Raw genomic sequence first — 19,551 nt, 5'->3', positions numbered from 1 at the left:
TAGACTCCAGTGTTTAATACTGTCTAGAAAACCAAATATTTCTTTTCCATCTCCATCTTGTTTGCACAGGTATCCGAACAGTCACCAATATAACATTGTTGTCAGTGCTCTGCTCCAGGCTTACCCATTCCTTGATGAAGATGGGAACGGCTTTGTAAGTATTGTGGGCTTTTCCCACACAATCAGTCACAAGAAATTAATCTAGTTCAGAGGAAATCAATATCAATTTCTTATATGCTGGCTCTATTCAGAGCACACACACTTGGCTGTGTTTGGCAAATCACATTCTTATTTCATTATGTCAGTTAAAGATTAATCCAGGTATAGCTGTACCTCAAAGCTACCATGAGATCATGCAGACCTGTACAAGAAATCCCTGGTTGCTTATTGGGTACATTTTCTTTCTGTCATTTGATTTGAAAATGTGATATTTTTTCCCCCTATTTTTAAAAACAAAGAAGCCAGCTCTTTAGAGAGTTGTCTGTTTGAGGACTAACATGTGACTGATGCTCTTGCAATGTATTATGATTGTGTGTTAGATATGAAACTACAGCATGCAGTAGTACTAAGGTGTGGTTTAAGGAATCTAGGTCTAGTTTTAAAAAAAACATTTTAAAACAAATTTTGTAATGTCATTGGGGGAAATAACAGAAAGCAGTGGAAGGAGATGATTTAAGTTTGAACTACATTTTTTTCACTTGTGATCCAGAGTATCTCTGTGGTCTCGGAGGATAATGGTCACCTTTTCACTTCACATCATTGCTTTGCCATGTGATACTTTTATTGCATCTTGTAAAAGCTTGTGAGCCTCAATGAGGACTTAGAATTAAACATATATAAATATATATCTCACATGCCATTATTGTAGAAAGCAAAATATTTTGGGGAATTAAAAAAAAGAAATTGAGGATTAAGGGGTAACTATTCTAGTTCTCCCCTGAGCCCAGGCATTGTTGAAGGGAAGGGACTAAAGGAATAAACACGTCTCAAAGGAAAGAGAGGGAGCAAAAGGACCAGAGAGAAACAGTCTATCCTCATTTTTAATCAGGATACCTCTCTGAATACCCCAAAAGTGGTCCTTGGGCAGGGTCCTGAGTAATGCCATGGCTTCATCTGGCTCCCTGTATGATGAAGACAATTTTACAGCCCTTAAGTTTTAAAACCTGTTTTTAAGTAAGATTCTTAAGCTAGGTTTTCAAAGAGCTTTAATTGCAGAAGGCCATAGGCTGAGTGAAACTGGCTATAACCCTGTTCTTTGGGAAATGGTCATTACTTGCCAGGTGGATGGCAGAATTGGTGCTGGCAGAAGTTATGTGATGGGGCAGAGATTTCAGAGTGGTTGTTCTTTATCTTTTGATCTTTCCCCCATTCTTACTAGAAAGCATATCCGGCAGTGACTGCAATAAGTAAACAAGGGAGCTGGAATTAGCAGTTTGCAATATTGCTAGTCTAACACTTTCTGATCCAGCCCCTCTCCATTGCCTGTGTTGAGACAGGAAAATTTGTGCAAAAGGTGTATTCCTGCATTCTTAATTTTGGAGGAGGGTGTGAGAATGAGTTAGTATTTTTTATTGGCCTACTGTTAGACATTCTGTTCTTCCTTCTTGATCATAAACACTGTAAATACTTTTTTTTCCCTTGATCTGAGACAGTTGTGTGTTACTACAGTAACAGCTTAAAACACACCCTACAATATATGCATAGCTACTAATCACAAGACTTGCAGTAAAATTGAATTCATATACCTTTAAGAAGCAAATGAACAACAAAAAAATAAATTCAACAAACATTCTTTCTTTTTTTTTCCTCAAAAGGATCTTCAGCAGGTCAAAAAACCAAAATTTTTGTAGGCTTTTCTTTTAAAACTTCCTCTGGCTGTTAAGGGACTATAGCTGTTGCTTGCTGTTCCTGATAAGAGTATTAAAATGTAAGATGTAAAATATTGACTACTGAGAGATCTTGAATACCTTAAAGTTGTTTATCTATAGTAATTAAACAGTCGTTATTATTACAGTTTTTAAAATAGTATATTGAAAGAATTTAAGAAATCAACCATCAATAAAATTCATAAGGAAAGGGGACTGATAGGTAAATGTAGAAAAGGAAAACTAACATGAGAGTGGTATTTTAGCCAAAAATGCTAGTTACATTCCTTGTTAAATAGCATTTATAAACTTCTGGGGAGGCAGTTCATAGAGTGTGGTTTTGGCGTCAACATTGGGAAGAGAGGAATAGCACTCTGAAAGTTCTTATTTCTCTGTGGACTCCAAAGAAAGCCTCAGGTGGCCAGCTGTGCACAGACGTGTCAGTGTTTGATAGATAACCACCTCCTTTTTATGTCTTGCAAAGCTGGAGAATGGGACACACCGAACATGGCAGGGATTAAGAATGATCTAAAATTCTACTAATAGCAAAACTCATTAAAACTCAATAACAAAACTGGAAAAGAAATCTGTGGGGTACCTGGAATGAAATTAATTCCGAGATTAACTTTTGGTAAAAGTGCTTTAAAGGGACTATGTAAGGAAATTTTCCCATGGTATTTCCTTCTACTTACAAACCAATGCTATCCTAAACTATCATATGACATTTAAAAAAATAAAAGTCTTCTTTTAGTCCTGGAATAGTTTATTAGATTTGTGATCTATATTGTAACCAGTACAACATTTATAAGTTACAGACAAACAGCTTATATAGAAAAGGCAAAGGTCATAAACACAGCAGTCAAAAGCAAATTGGCATGATATTGTTTCTTGATGACTTGCAAGATATCCTATCTGTCTGTGTTTGTCCATTTTACAATGCTCAAACCCAACAATTTGGAAATAATCATTTCCCTTATTCCATTTCATTTCAGCCAACCTTTTGAAAATGGTAGGGTTCCAAGAAAACATGACATGGGGTAGGGAGAGAGAGGGCTCTCTCCTCCCGCCACTTGCCAGTGGGCTTTGCACGAGCAGCTCCCTTGAGCCCTTGGCTGCCGGGGTGTGCCGTGGTGCCGGTGAGACCCAGGATGCCGGTGCTGACATGCCTGATTTATGTAACTGCTGCACACACAGTGATTACTTGCTAGTAAATGGCTGCTTTTAATCTGCGTGTAATCCTTTCCCTCCTATGTCAGATGGACACGGGCTAATCCTTCTACTCCTTTACTAGGAAGGTAAAGCTTCCTGGGGTGGTGCTTGGGGGAAGCTGGGGAGAGCAGGAAGACGATAAGAAAATAAAGTTGTTGGTTCAAAAATGGTAACAAAAGCAGCCTTTTTAGAGGATGCATTACCCACAAGGGAAACCACATAAATGTATGCGCTTCCAGTCTCATTCTGGAAATAGGTATGTGAGAGGGGACTTGCCTAAGTTTATGACACTCCTATAACAGAAATAGATTTAATTAAAATTCTCAATTTATTGGAGGGATTGAAGATAAAACAGCTGAAAGTTTTGAACTTTGTGGGATATTTAAAGCCTTGTATAGGTGTCAGCATATTCTTTCATGTGTAATAATAAGCAAAAATATCTTCTAGCCAAATAAAGAATTTCAAAATAAGGAAATTGTGTGAAGCTCAACTACAGGGATGCTTAAATTGTCAGCTGCTAATATATTCTAGGATGATCATGTTTTAAAATATTATAACATCTGTTAAACACTTCAGAGAAGCATTAAACTAAGGGTTTTGTTTGTTTTTCTTAGCAGCCTTAAAATAGCAAGCTAGGCATAAGTTTTGCTAGGCATGTAATGATGGTATATTTGCATCAAAATGTGTAAGGCCAGAACTATAAATGTGTTGAGGAACAACCCTAATGGTTCAGGTGAAGAACAAGTGGGATTTTTCAAGGCATGTAGTCACCTTACTGCTTCTGAAAATGGTGCTGAGGTGTCATACTCATCTTGAGGCTGTGACTATGCCTTGTGAGAAGACTGGATGAGCAGCTGTACTCTATTTTTAGTCATTGTCTTTAGGCTGGTGGTGATGTGACTTCTCTTCTGGCAGAACCCTAAGCCTGAAGTTCTCACACTAGAAATGCAGATGGGCTTGTTTTCTTTCCAGTTCTTGGATGCTGAGCTGTGACTGGCTGTGAGAAGATACTTTGGTAAGGGCACCTTACCAAAGGTGGGTGGCAGGGAGTGTCCCCCTAGGAAGGGCACTCCTGCCCTGGCAGGCCTAGGGCTGCTCAAGAAGAGCTGAAGTAGAGACCACAGGGATTGTAGTGTCACAGCTCTTCCACTGTAATTTTTCACCATTAATGGAGGTCTTGCTTTTAGGATTGAGGGCCTGTAGGTCAGCTAGAACCTAGGGAGGTGTGAACAGTAAGCTCAATAAGAAATGCAAGGTCACACTGACTTCACCACCATCTCTTAAGGAACCCTCTTGTCTGTATCCTGTGAGTGAGAAAGGCAGGCGTGTCAGACTCACTGCAAAGACAGATATTGTACTACTTAGTCTACATCTACGGAATTCTGGTTTACACCAAAAGTTAACCTTTCAAATCATGTGACCCTGATTAATAAATGGCACTATTTTGGTAAGAAATTTAGGGTATTAATTCTTCTGTTTACATTGTGTTTTAGCATGTCAGTGAGTACAGGCTTGAGTATACCATTAAGTGAGCATAATATTGGAGTCAGTTTTAGAAAATTAAGTAACAGATATTTGAATCTCTTCACATCCTTTCATTTACTGTCACTTTTATGACGTTTTTCCCCCCTCTGACTCTTGAATACTCCTCAATAACTGGAATATACAAGTGACAAAAACTGTTCAAAACTGCAGGCTGTGCCTTCCGCTGTGTTGAACAGCCTTTGCTCAAAAATTGCTTCCCAGGGTATCAGTGGTATGGCATGGCTAGTTCCTGCCATGGGACATCAGCTTTGGGCCACATACAAGTGGTCCCTAAGGATGCATGAGGGAGTTGCTGTCCATACAACTTTCAGCGGTGACTTTTCAATACCTGAATAAAGAAACGCACGAGGGTACAGAAGCGCTGGGCAGGCGTAAGCTCTGAGTGCCAAGGAGTGATGAAAGGCTCCATTAAACAGGACCTGTATCTGCTTGCAGTGTAGAAATACCTTTAAGCTGCATTTTATATACCTTGAGGTGTCTTACAAACCCTAGGACCTACTTAAATGATTCTTAATTCAGCAGTTTTGAGTTCAGTTTGAAAACTTACTTGATCCAGTATAACTGCAGGCTCCCAGCAAAAGGTATTGGCACACTGTGTCTATCCCACCTCCTTCTGTTAGACACTATAATCATACAACTGTGCAAACAGCCAGATACTGCCAGAGGCAAAGGAAAAATAAAACACTTAACTAAAACCAAAAACAAACAAACAAACAAAACCCCAAAAGCCCACTGCACAGTTTATGTGGCATCTGTGAGCTGATCTGCTTCACTATGTAGTTTCACAACTCAATGTTATGAATGGAGCATAAAGTAAGAGCTGAGGAAGGGACAACACTGCAGTTTCGCTGGTAGGCTTGGATAGATCTAACCCTTAGATTCAGTTACTATCCTCAGCAAGCCACAGCAGTGCCATTAGCCCAGCTGTTGGTCGCCATAGAGCCATTTACCACAGGTGCTTTTGTTTCCTTTTATCCTGAAGCAACGTGGTGCTGCCCTATGAGCCTTTTTCTGCTTAATGGCAAACACTTTTTTGTAGAGTTAGGTAAAAAGTAACCTGCTTCAGGCTGGGGCAAATTCTTGACAGATACTTGTAGTGACAGAGTTTTTTTCCCCCATATAGTTGCTGTGGAAACGGGCCCTTAAAGATCGTTTCAAATACGTGCGGAGACCCATTGAAGATGATGAGCAAGTCCTGAGGAACAAATGCAAGTTTGGCCACAGGAGGGGACAGAGTAGAAAATCTTCATTTGCTGAAAATAAACTTGATGATGTCCAGGGGCAGGTAGAGGTAAGATTTTTGGTGCTTAATTGAGTTCAGTCTTTCAGTGTTGACAATAAGGCCTCCAGCCATTAAAGGGCAGAACTGATCTGATGCCATTTAAACTCATTTTGACCCCTGACTCTTGTCCATTTCTGGAAAACTAGGTATCAACAACCTGATACTGGATGCCTTACACACATTTGTTGGCATTTAGAGTTGTAAATTGGACAGAAAATATTGTGGGTTTTTTTTTAAATGCAGTATTTCTATTCTGCTTTTGATTATATACCTCCAATTACAGTGAAAAACAACAGAGAATTATGTCTACTAGCTGAAGCCTCTGCACCAATAAGAGTGATATACATAGGGATGTTTATAAATCTGTGCATGCAATTGCTGTGTATTCCTTTAGCTGGAGAATTCAGAGTTATCACTGTCCAGTAAGTGTCTGAAGCATACTAATTAATTTATACACTTTTGTAATTACATTAAGGTTCCAGCTGTGCTTTGCCAATGCTGCACACACCTCTTCATGCTGCAATTAAAACACAGTAAAATTTAAGCAATTGTATGAATGTGATAAAGAAGATATGTAAGTAGATATTTATCTTTAGTTTATCCATGTCTATCCTGCTGTTTACCAGAGCCCGTCTTTAGAGGAGCAAGAGTGGTTTATTGGATGCATTTCTGCCTATATTGCCCTTGTGGTTGAAGGTAGCTTGAGTTTCTTTTACAAAATGCAAATACACGTTTGGGTTGATTTTTAGAACTTTCGGTAATTTCTGTTTATTCCCTTTGGGTTCATATGTTCAGAAATAAACACTTTCTTGCCTGCTTTAGTTTAGTTTAGGGTTTGCAGCATGTGTGAAGAAAGAAACCTGTGTCTTTGGTGCAAAACAATAAAGTTTTGCACCCAGTAAATAGGAAATTATAAGCTCCTGGTTTTGTGTGCACGTTAAGAGTTAGCCATCCTTTATCTGCTAAAGCTTGAAAAGGGCACATGTGGATCTTTGCTGTCTTATGAGCTTGTCGAGAAGGGCTTTGGAGTGATCCTGTAGGGACTACACGCTAGACTTCATTTGTTCATAGACATCCGTAGAGAGGGTGTAACTGCACCGTGCTGTGTTTCTGCAGACCAGGAATCGCCACTCTCTTTAACTGCATTGCCCGAGGCCATCACTGGCCATCACTGGTCAGCCTTGTTTGCTTTAGAAATTAAGGACAAATATTGCATCTCTTCTAAAGGCCTAGGCCTTTTTTACTAGCCTGAATGTTGAAAGCAAATTAAGAGGTAAAGATGGTGAGAGGACGCTGAGTATCCCTAAGCAACTTTCCTTTCTTTCTCTCATTTTCCCTGTATCCTGAACATATATATAAATAAAATACAAATATAATTGCAAGAATCAACACTTGTGGGCCCTATTAGGATTAAAAATGTATTCCATACTTTTGAGGGAATCATGACTTCCTTAGTTTTAAATGTGTTTCTACATTAAAAGCAGCGATGTCTGACTCTGAGATCCTAAATTATGCCACTACATACGTGCAAAACTGAACAAAATATTTAAAATTATTTTTTACAAAAGCAGTGGGGGTTTTCATTCTGTATATTTAGGAACACACATAAAGGCACTTTCCTGCCAATCCTTGGCACTAATTACTCTATGAAAAATATAAACTGTTAAAGTGTCTTAGTCTCAAAAAATAAATATTTGATCTAGAAGCCAATACCACAGGCAAACCCAAATTATATCCCAAATACCATTAGCCAGATTCCCTTGTCTTCATCCCTTTTCCAAAACTGAAAGAGTGAATCAGTCTTGTGTGAACTAGAAGCAAACACGTCAAAAATAATTCAGGTAAAAGGGGAGGAAATGAATTCCAGGTTAAGGAGACCTTTGCAGAACAGTCAGTGAAGGATTCTTAGTCCCTTTGGGCCACCACAGTCCCCTTTAGATAGGCAGAGTAGGACATTTAGGGCATTACAGGTCAGAGCCCACTGGCAGAGCTATGCAGATGAGAGCACATCTGTTCCCGACAGATGACCTACTTACCAGTCGCACAGCTGACTTCTATACCGAGCTTTAGCTTCTGAGCACTCATAAGCTGTCACTCTGTCATGTGTGCTTTGTGTCAGTATAGTCTTGGATTGCTAATGGCATGGAACTGATAAAAAGGTTATTTACTGATAGGAAATGTCTCACCGTTACACCTGGCATTTATTTTCATATGAGAAGAGTAATTAAGTTATTACCACTAATAAAACCCTTAAACAGTCTTTTTGTTTCTTCATGTGAAAACGCAGCTGCTTGCCAGAACAAGCTTTCTGTGATGTTTTGAGCCAGGTGATGTCTGCCCCTTGGTCTGCCCAAGCCCCATTACCTTCCAAGCAGACATTCTTCTTTCAAAAGCAGCTCAAGCATACTTGGCTTCCCATGCAGGGCATTGCTTCCAGGTGCAGCATCTGTCTTTCTCCTCCAGCTTCTTTAAAACATCTGCTGATGTGTTCTTTGTTACAGAGCATTATATTCAAACAAGACTGAAGAGTAGCTACTCTTTTTCTAGTGACTAGCATCACATGACTAGACTAGAGGTCTTGAGCAAGTGCAGGGCAATAGGATGATGGTAAGTAAGCACATAAACCCATGCATGAGATGTCTGTCACTAAAGGAGATTTTTATTTAAATTATGCTCCCTATAAATATCCATCAGGTTCCACCACCAGGGAAAGAAGCTTGGACTGTGCCTGGCAGACATTAATTTGAGCCTCTGTGTCTGAGGGATATTCAGAATTTTATCAGGAAAGCCTCCATAAACAACAGATTTTATGGCTGTGGTGTGAGAATCCTCCTCAGTCATTTTCCACAGTCAGGCAAATATCTTGGAGCTGCAGCAATCCAGGGGAGAGTGCTTTGTAATGATAACGACCTTCATCTGCTGCAAATGGAAGTACTTTCCATGAGAAGGGTGATCACACCGTGAAAATACATAAGAATAGCAAGCCAGTCTCCTCTCTGCAGCAAGGGTGGGAATACTGCTAAAGCAGCCATTCAGAGGTTTGTTCTGACTGATCTTCTTATTCTTTTTTTAGCATCAAGCCCCTTTCCTCTGCCCTAAGGACTTGTGTGACTTATGGTCCTTCAGGCTGAGACAGAAACCACCTCCTGGCAGTTGTAATAGGAAGGGCCCTAGACTTGGGGGAGGCAGAAGAAACAGAAAGATAGGATCTTCCTGGTCCTTGGCCAAAGCATTGTCAGAAGGCAAAAGGTGATTGAGCAGGAAACGGGGTTAGAGCTGATGATTGGCTTGCATACCTTGCATGCCTTATGGCTCAAACACTATCTTAGTCTTCCCAGGGGTAGTGACCAAAGAGCAGATTGTCCCTTTCAGACCTTTAAGTTCAGAAATCTTGCCAGTCTCAAGCGATGCTGTTCATGGAATGCGTGACTTCACAATCGATTTGGTTAGCTGAATACAGAAATGAAAAAACCCACAGATATCCTGCATGGCTCCACTGCCAGTTCAGAAAGGCATGTTTTCCATAGGTCCTGTATCATATTCTGCCACTTCCAGAGGTTTCTGGGATATCCTTATGATATCCCAAATGCCACTAAATAGCCATATCTATGCAGCTGGATTAAGCTCCTGCAATCCATCCCAGATATTAAATAAGAAAATAGCTCAGCAAAGGGACTACCCAAGGGTATCTTCAGCTACCTGAACTGTAAGGGAGTATAATAGGCTAGAAGACTGGTAGTAGTTCTCGATCTTAAATAAAAATGGAGAGAGAGTACAGCCCCTCTTCTAAAGCCTCTGGTTTCTTACATCCTATGACAACCTGTTTGTGAGGTCATCAGGGTTTCTCTGAAGCTGTCACAGAAATAAATTTGGAGTTAGGTGTGAAAAGGAAAAGACTCTGACAAGATGTCAGCTAAGATAGTGGTAGATGTTTGCAGATAAATAGGATTATTTGCCACACCCAGCAGAGCTGGGAATAACAAAATGAAAACTATTTATAAGGGGGGCACAAGCACACTATCTTCTTTCTATGCCACTGGGATAGACACAATAAAAGCTTTGATGAGTTCTTTGACTGGGAGAAGCAGAAAGATTCTGCAGAAACTTTAACTCACAAAGTTGGACATCTATTGATATTCCTGTACAGGGAAGATAAGCAGGAATTTTGAAATTGGTGAATGTCTGGCATTTGAATGGCATATTCTGTGTCAAGAGGACTAAATGAAAAGCAGAGAAGACCCCTGGCCCAGGAGGAACACCATTTGTGCTTGCTTTGGTGGCATCATGCAGTACAAGAATGGTGAAATTTACCCTGTTGATTTTATCTGGAAATTGTCCTTTCTGATGAAAGGAGGAATCAGGACTGAGTGAAGTCTACTCTGTGAGATGGAGTCTCTCTTATGTCAGATTAGGTAAACTAGGCAAAGTAGACATTTCCTAGGCATATGCCTTTCTTTGAGGTGATAACTAAAATCACGTTACTCAATGATCTTACGCCACTGCAGGAGTCAGAAACTTGGAACAAGACTCAAAGGACTCCAGAAAGAATAGGATTTGGAAAATGATGGCTGGAGAAAAAAGGGAGGAATGAGAAAAAATAAGGCAGCAGCAAGGGAAAAAGAGAGCTAAATATCTGTAAAAGTCTCAGAGGATGAACAGCTTGTGTACAAGATGCAGAAATTCTTGGCTCAATCTTATGGCACTATCAGCAGGTACAGCATTAGGTACCATCTATACTGAGACTGTCATGCACAAATGAAACACGGTGATAGCACCTTTCCCTCTAAGATTAATGGCCTCCAAATTAAGCATTGGAATGTTTGCACAGCAGGAATGTGAGCATGCATATATAAATGATCATTCAATGGCTGTACCAAACTATTGTAATGCGATTTTTCCACTAAAACTTTGATGTGCATACATCAAACTTTGAGTGTGTACTACTGCTTAGTTAATATTTTAAGATGCTTTTAAGTCAAAGCAAAAGCTTTAACCACAAATCCCTGGCATACATCTTGCACTTGATCTTGTTTGTGTCAGCCAGTGTCTTCATTGGTCTGTGAGTTAAATTGTCAAGCACAAGTTGTCCCTTGGTAGAGGAAAACCAGTTTCTCTCATTTTGCTTAGGCAGCTTACAAAATCAGAAAGCAGTTGTGGTCAGAAATAAACTGACTTATTTGACTTTGAACTTTGAAAGTTTTTGGTTAGCACTGGCACCTAAATCTAGCTCTGAAGTTGACTGTCTGGCTCAAAAGGGCGATTGTGTATCATTAAAGCAGAGCCTGCCGTAATTAAGAATCTCATTGGAGTACCAGTTAGTGTGGATCCTGCTGATGGTTGCATGCTCATTTTGCTTGACAGCAGCCTGTCCATTCTGTTTCACCTGTCTTTGTGTTCAGTGTTTGGATGTGAGAGGTGGGGCACGGTTTTGAGGTGTTCTCAGTTCTCTTGCACCATCCAGGACAAGAAGATGGGCCTTGAGCAGCGCCCTGTTTACAGCCTGCCTTTTTAGATTCATACTTGTTCCAGATCAGTGTCCAGGGTTTGGTGGTTTTTTTGGTTTTTTTTGAGCAGATCTTCACTTTCTAATTGTCATTGCCTATTTTGATCACTCCTCCTGATACAAAAAGCCCCAATGTTCATCATAGTAAATGTCATTCCAATGACCCTGATTATCACCACAGAGAAAAGGGCTGTCCCTTACAACAGTGGCAGCAAAAACTGTTCTATACACTGTGCTTTTATGATATCTTGTATGTGTTCCAAAATAGCAAGACCTACTTTTCAGTATTCAAAAACCAGAATTCAAGACACAGAGATTGTGCTCACTTAGGTAACTGTGAAAGCTGTTTCTCACTCTGAAGAAGTTATAAAAGCCAATTAATAGAAAAGATTATTCCAAACAAGAGTCCTAACTTCTGTCAGGCTTTCTTGTCTAAGTACCTTGAGCATTGATGCTAACTAATGCAGGTAGACCCAGCAATTAAGAACTGTTAGCAGCATCAATGCTCTTAGCAATATCATGACTTGGAAAATGCATTGGCATCTAGCAAGGAAAATTTGAAATATTTCAAAGGAAATATTATTAGCAGCTGCTGGGAGCTGACAAGAGCAATAATAATGATAGACAGAGGCTGTACCAACACTACTACCCATCAGCATCCCAGTCCTAATGCATGGTGTTAAAGGACTTCCCATTCAGTGCTGACGCTACTGAACCTGTCTGCACAGCACTGCTGTTCCAGGAGATGGAACATTACCATCACATGTGTTTTACATTGCTTTCCAGGAACCAGATTAGTGTCCATCTGAAGGAGTTGCCTCAAAGAAATATTCCCAGAGCATGCCAGGTGAGGAACCTGGATCACTGGTTGGCAGTGAGCAGACTGACTGCAATGCAGTAGCGTCCTCATATATACCTCTTTAACTGCACTGAATTCACTCTCTCAGACTGAGGAGCCAGTAGGTCCTGTTGGCATTCTTCAAAAAACTAAGCTAAGGGACCAGGAGTGCTCAAGGTGCACTCCCTAGGTAGGTACAGGATGGCTGGCAGAATATAAGGCCATACCAGAAAAACTAGATAGATTTTGCAAGGATTCTCAGTAGGTGAGTTGAGATGAGCACATTACTAGGACCATTCTTCATGGGCAGCATCAGAGCATCTGTCTCAAGACTGGCATGTCAGTAAAAGGGGCAGAATAATTCACTAAAATGAACAGTAACACATTTCCAGTATCAAGTATTTGAGCAAAATTTTCAGCGATGTCCAAGGATAAAACTGGTAATTTTTTAATTGGGATGTACAAATTTTCTCATTAAACATGATATTAGATAATTGGAGGTAGCTAATTTGATGCCAGTTTCTAGAGTTTCAGGAGAGAGCTAGAGAACATATGGACCAAGAAACCTGTCTTCACTGGCCAAGTTGGCAAGAACTGTAATGCAGACCCAAGAGATGAACACATTAGGAAGGAATCAACAAAGTTTCAGTAAACAGACATAGTTCTTCACAGATTCATTAGTTCTTTGAAGTATTCAACAACCCTGAGGACACAGGCAATCCAGCTGATACAGTTTACTTTAAATTCAGAAGAGATTTTAGCACATGCCTTTCAAAGGCTCTTAGAGGATATAATCTGAGGGGATAAACAGGAAGGTCCTTGAATGGATAAGCAGTGAAAAGATTGAAAAAACAAGGCTATTCAGAAATGGTTGGAGTTTACAGTGGAAAAGATTATGAATGCTTAGTTAAAGCAGTTCAATATATTTCTAAATGACATGGGAAAAGTAGACTAGTTGGCAGATTACATTTTGTGATGCTACCAAGGATACTAAAGACAAAGACCAAAGAATTGCAGAAGGACCACATTCCAGGGCAAAAAACCCAGCAGATAAAATTCAGTTCTGATAGATGGAAAATAAGGCACAAGGAGAAAACCCAGTCGTAACAACACTTACAGTGATGGGCTCTGAGCTCATTAGGACTATTAACAAATGCTATTTTTATACTAGGCCAAAGAATATCTGGCACAATATTAAGCAGCAGTCAAAAAAAATAGTTTATGACAGAACTATTTAAGAAAGGAACAAAAGGCAATGCATTATTTCACTGTATGCCCCTGTGGTGTCCCAGTATCTCAACAAGTGCTTTAAGTCATACTGCACCTATTTCATAAAGGCTACAGTGAACTTAGAAAACATGCAAAGACAGTAACAAGGATAATTGAAATTATGGACAAGCTTTCATATGTGGAATGATTAAACAGCTTAGGATGGTCTCAGCTGGAAAAGGGATGGCTGAGGACAGAATATGACATATCTATAAAACTACAGTGGCATGGAGATGATGAATAGGTTTTGAATCCAGTATGATAAGTAAAAGGCAGAAGTAGCAGGAGAAAAACAAATAAATGCATTTCCTCTGACAGCATATAGTTAAACTGCCAAATTTAAGGCAGGATTTTGTGGAAGGTATGATTTTTATGAGAGTTAGAAAAGTGACTGGGAAAAGTAATTGAAGGAGAAGAAAAAAATCTATTGAAGGCTATATAACCATACATACTGAAGGCTATTAAATATAAAGTCTGGGAGTCGACAAACCCCAGTGTAGTGAAGTCTTGACAGGACTCACAGGAAGTAGCACCATGCACTCATCATTTATACTTTTTTCCCAGCACCCTTCCCAGGCAGGTGAGGGGATGGTACTAACTTGTCCCCCCAGCCCTGCTCCTGTGCACTGAGGGAGAGGCCAGGACTGCCTATGCAAGCCGGTCACAAACAACATGACTGTTGTCACACAATGAAGACTGAAATCCTCGTCAGAAAGAGTGCAGACTGTGCTGATACAGAACCCTAGCAAGGGCCAGGGAGTCATGCAGGGGTCACCTTGGGCATCTGTCCTGCATGCAGATCTTATTTTCTTCTGTGATGCCAGTGGCTATTGGGATCTATGGATAAGTACTAGGAGAGAGATAGGTTTTTCACTGTGTACTTTGTACAACCTTTCTTGGAATATCACATGCATGATTTTAAGAGATGTTAATTAAAATGGAAAATGTAATTGCACATGCAGAGCACTGCAAAGTGGTTTGGGATGTTGTGCGCTTCACAGCTCCATGTTGGAAGTGTTCTGGGACACATTATGAAGTGTCTCAACCCCCTCTGGCATTGACCCACAGGCCACCCCTATGTGTAGTCACAGCTGCAGCAGTGACAATACAAAGAGGAAAAGCCAGCGGCAACACCGCTTGAGCATGGTGTCTGTGCATCTCTGTGGCCCTCAGCTTGTTCCAGTGAGCAAATTCACTGTGATGGATAAGCTACACAAACTCAGGCTACTCCTGCTCTGGATGGCCACCCCTCCTCTTAGTAATCACTTAGTAATTACCTCAGGGACAATAATGATAATTTTGAGGAAGGTTGTTAACTATTCTCAGGTACAAAAATACTTTTTGAAAACACTAACAGTCCAACTGCTCAAATAATGGTTTTCAATAAGAGTTTTTTAGTTCAGCTGGTCTCCTTGGGGGTGAAAATTCCAGCTACATAGATGTGACAGTTAGTTGTCCTGATTTTAGGACCTGTATGGGTATGAGGAAAATACTATTTCTCTTGGTAATACAGAGCTAATATTGCTAAACACTGAATTGTTGTTAGAATTGACTACTCATTTCCAATATACCACAAAGAGACAAACCAGACACAGGAACAGGAATTTCATGAAAAGCCTCAAATATGCAATTTGAGCTTGGGGGACTTGGCTGAGAGATATAGTTTTATATGAAAACAGACCTTAGTCTAACTTAGAATATGAGGGCGAGTTCAGAGAGCTGGAACTGAAACTCACTATCCTTTCTGCTGAGCTCGATATGCTCTAATCACAGAGGTCATATCAAATGACATGAGATAAAAAGGCTAAATAATTAGATTAAAAGGCTGATTTGTTACAATTCTGTCCTTCATTTCTTAATAGGAAGAGCTTGCTCATCTTAAAGGCAGTGCAATGGATATACATATTAAGTGGCTTAATCAAGAATACATGAAAACTCAGAGGAACTGGGAAGAAGTGGATAACAGGATGAATGTGACAATAGAAATACGCAGAAAGATGATCAGCAATAAGGCACCTTTAAAAGATATTCTTAGACTATTTCCTTTCTTAAGATGCCCTTATCAGGTAAGAGAGCTATTTTTAACAATGACATTGAATTCTGTGTTACAGATGTGATACATCTGTAGGCATGCATTTCATAGGATATTTCCACTTAAGTATCCATCAGTAATGTTCTCTTTAATCTAACTCATATTTTTGCAGCTAATCCCATTTTGAAAGGTTCATCAGTTCAGTTCTGAGTTAAAGGTGCTACACATACCACCAGTTTGATGTTACTTGATGTATTTCTTCCATGCTTTGAAAAATAATTAAATCACTCTCTTGAATTTATAATCTTGTTTAACTGAGTTTTATCCTATCTTCAAAGTGCATGCATTGTTTACAGTTTTGGTTTTGAGGTTTGCAATACCAAATCCTTGTTTTTCTTTTAGCTTTTTAGGGAGTTCCAGCTTCTCACACACATGGACATTTATAAGAAAACAGTTGAGATTTTGGAGATTTATTCAGAAAACATCTTGTCCTTGTATGTGGTGAAGAATAATCCAATTAACATTATGCTGCAAGAAAATCTGAAGCAGCACACAGAGGAAGACGTTCTGAAATGTCAGTACAAATCTCCTATGCTCTGAATACCAGAGTTTTGTTGTAGCTAATTGCTCTTACTTATGTAACTAAACTAGTTTCAATTGTACTGGAAACACACTTCAAAAATGTTATGGTTTCTTTGAAAATATATAGTGATGGTGAAGCACTGAGAATAAAAGCCACTAAATTAGTAAGAAAATTAAGTCAGTCAAGTACTTAAACTTCTTTTTTTTTTTTTCACTGAATAAAAGACTGCAGGTCTGATAAAGTAAGTAATTACCTTCAAGTAAGTATTGCTAGATGAGCAGAAGTATGTATTTCTAGATACATGAGTGCTTATTATTCTCTAAAAGTACCCACAGAAAACTAATTTTTTGCTTTAGAAATAGCCCCATAGAAAAAGACACATTTTCTTTTACAAAGCAAGTTTCTATGGTTATAATCTTTATCCTAGCAAAATTAAAGAAGTAGTTCCCACTAACAATTTCAGGCATCTCATCTCTGCAGAGACACACTGTAGGAAAGAGGGCACAGACTGGTACCTCTGGTGAGGTCCATGTACCTTGGTGTGTTTGGCTCCCTGGCTGGGGGGGAGCAAACACCTGCTGACGCTCAGCATCTTTCAGTCTGAGAAGTGAGAGTGTGGTGCTGCAGGGACAAAACTTTTCAAGCAGTCACTCAGAATTGCCATTCTTCCCCAGCTGCTGCTGCCTACGCCCAAGCTTAGCTTCCTGAGAAGTCCTCCTCAGACTCACTTTCTGCCAACAGGCATAATGCCAGGATGTCAATCAAAGGTGTGGCCTATAACAGTTTCACTCCATTTATTGCCAGGTCATCTTTGAAAGAGGCAAGCAGTGTAGGTTACAATTCTGGGGGTTTCTTTTGCAAAGATTAGAAAGAAAAGTACTCACGATAGATTAAAATTCTTCAAGGAGTAGTCTAATCCAGAAAGCCTTTATGGACTTTCTTTTCATAGCTTTGGCCAAGGAAATCTATGGATATATTAAGCAATTTTTCTCTTATCTTATACAATGTGCCCACAGAGATTTTGATTCATACCCTAGTAAAGTCCCAAGGCCTTTACTTTTCTGTTTTTTTTTTTTCCTCACAAACAGCTTGACTTGGCACCTAGATAATAAATGCATAGCAAGGTGAGTTCAGTGAGACACATTACCAGAAGCCTGACCTGCAAAAAAGATGTCAATAACAGCTGAGCCAGGGCAGGTACCGGGTACCAGCAGCTTCTCAGCACCAGCTGGTACCACAGCCTTCAAAGCAGAGTCCTGGCAACAGGACTCCCTGGACATCCAGTTTACAGGAAAGAGAGGAGCTAGGGAAGGACAGTGGGGGCAGGAAGACTACTCAGCTCACAAACTCAACTACTAGCAACCCAAAGGCCAACTTACTTATTGTGAGGAAAACTGAATCGTAATACTGAGTAGCAGAGTCCCATGAATTATTTGGACACTAATGTCCATTACCAGCTTAGTTGCCTCAATATTGACTGTGGTACAAACTACTCTTCCAAGTGCAGTGAACAACAGCTGCACTACAGAGCTGTTATCTATTACATATAAACTGCAATCTGTTTTTCCAGGAAGATACTGCAGTGCCAGAAAGTTTTCCTTTGTGATTTAGTAGACATCCTTGCCTTTGACAGACATGAAAATGACTGCTGCATGTTTACTCCTGCCAGAGGTCTTTGGAGATGATTCCAGTCTGTTTGCTGCAGTGAACGAGGAGGTAGGAGACAGCACCAGCAGCTTTGGTCTCTCTTCCTTTTATCACCTGCATATGCACATCACCTGGCCTTTTGATGGCTCAGCTTAGTTCTGGGAAGAGGTGACATTAGCCTGCCTTTTGAGTAGAAATACTCATAGAAATACCACCTAACCTAAAAGCAGTGTTATCAGGCTTCATTCTCTGGCCTGTGGCATCCTTTGAAATATCCCTTTTTTAAATTTAGGTAAAGGCAGTGACACCAGTGATGGAAGTGAAGAATCCCTTCAACATGAATTCATGTGAGTTTGCCCTGTACATAGAAAGGGAAGAGTTAGCCCAGCTCGACGACTGCACCATGGCTCTGGCAGCACTGGTGGCTGCATTCCATGTGTTTGACATCCCATGCCCAAAGAGGATCCACAGGACACTGAACTTCCTGGAGTCCCTGGTCTTTGAGGTGAGGAACCCAGCATCCCTGCCCACCCCAGCAGGACCTGGAGGCACCCAAGCATCCAGTACCTGATGGTGCACCCAGCACTGCTCCCAGGAGCGTTTGATATTTTGTCAAAATAAATCCCTTTGTGCCATTCTTTCTAGTGAAAGTGTATGTATATTTAAAAGTTATGTTTAGTAATGCCCTCCTTTTTGTATTGTACTGGCTTCTCTAAAAAAAATTAAAACTCAAGTAGTTCCGTTATTTGAAACGTAGATTTTGGAGCAGTCTAGAGATAATAAAATTTTCTAGATTACTTCATGTGTTACACATTATTTTTCTATATGGAGCATTTGAAAAAATCAGATATTTTGATTGTAAGAACTAAAAAAACCCATGAGCCAACATGAACATTTCCCTGCTTTAGATGGTAATACAAAAACATGTTTTGAAATGGCACAAATTAAACATTTACTTATTACCATCACTTCTTATGATTGCTGAGAGCCTAATATAATAATTTTTGTGGTTTAAAATGGTGGGGCTGGCTTTTAATTTGCAGGATGATGACTTTCTTACTGTTTTCTTCTTGCATGAAACATTTCGTTTTAACATTAATCCCGAATTTACTAAATAGGGATTCTAAGACGAGTTCTCAGAGTAGCAACAACGACTTCTCTGGGATGCTGCCATGTGCATTGGTAACCACAGCTTTGGTGCTGCAGAGGGAATGCTTCATTTTCTCTCAGAATTTGTTCCCTGGAACAAATCAGCTTTCTCCAAATGGTGACTCTCTGTCTGCCCACACAGAGTGGAAGACCTCTCCTCTCTTCTTCCACAGCCTTCTCTTTTCCTCGACATTCTTAACTCCTCTCTGTTCTTCTAACATCCCTCTATTCTTAACTCATGTCTGAAAATCCCAGAGGATACTGTCTGGCAGTGCAAGGCTTTGGACAAGTGCCTGGTGATAGGAACAGGAGCCAGGACCCATTGCATTAATTAGAAATAAAAACTGGCTTTTTATTAAAACACTGCTTTCTATTAGAGACCAATCTCCCACCAGTTCCAAAAATGTCAGTATAGACAAAGCAGCACTTTTGGTAAACACTCAAACACACAGCCTGGAACATCACAGAAGCTTTGTTAAAGCTTGGCTGTGCAGGGGTGACTACAGTGGGAGTTCCTTCAGGATGAGAGGAGATGGCTGCATTTAGTGGCCAAACTCTCTTGCTACAGGCTTAGGATTTTTCACATGGTTCCCATGGAATGCAGGGTACAACCCTTACCAGTGTGAGGG

At 40.0% G+C, this 19,551-nt stretch overlaps 1 protein-coding gene across 1 annotated transcript in view; it reads left to right on the top strand.

Moving 5' to 3' along the window:
- Positions 1 to 18,473, top strand: part of SAMD3 (sterile alpha motif domain containing 3) — a 31,605-nt gene extending 13,132 nt beyond the window's left edge. Inside the window, exons 5-11 of the mRNA XM_063389994.1 lie at positions 70 to 154; positions 5,743 to 5,910; positions 14,580 to 14,663; positions 15,380 to 15,577; positions 15,946 to 16,117; positions 17,760 to 17,842; positions 18,066 to 18,473. Coding sequence (XP_063246064.1) covers positions 70 to 154; positions 5,743 to 5,910; positions 14,580 to 14,663; positions 15,380 to 15,577; positions 15,946 to 16,117; positions 17,760 to 17,842; positions 18,066 to 18,344 — 1,069 coding nt within the window. The 3' untranslated portion in view covers positions 18,345 to 18,473. The remainder of the gene's footprint in view (positions 1 to 69; positions 155 to 5,742; positions 5,911 to 14,579; positions 14,664 to 15,379; positions 15,578 to 15,945; positions 16,118 to 17,759; positions 17,843 to 18,065) is intronic.
- The last annotated feature ends 1,078 nt before the right edge of the window (positions 18,474 to 19,551 follow it).

Source organism: Prinia subflava, chromosome 2 (genome assembly GCF_021018805.1).
Source record: "Prinia subflava isolate CZ2003 ecotype Zambia chromosome 2, Cam_Psub_1.2, whole genome shotgun sequence".
Taxonomy (NCBI): Eukaryota; Metazoa; Chordata; class Aves; order Passeriformes; family Cisticolidae; genus Prinia; species Prinia subflava.
The sequence above is the reverse complement of the archived record's forward strand: the minus strand, read 5'-3'. Positions and strand labels throughout refer to the sequence as shown.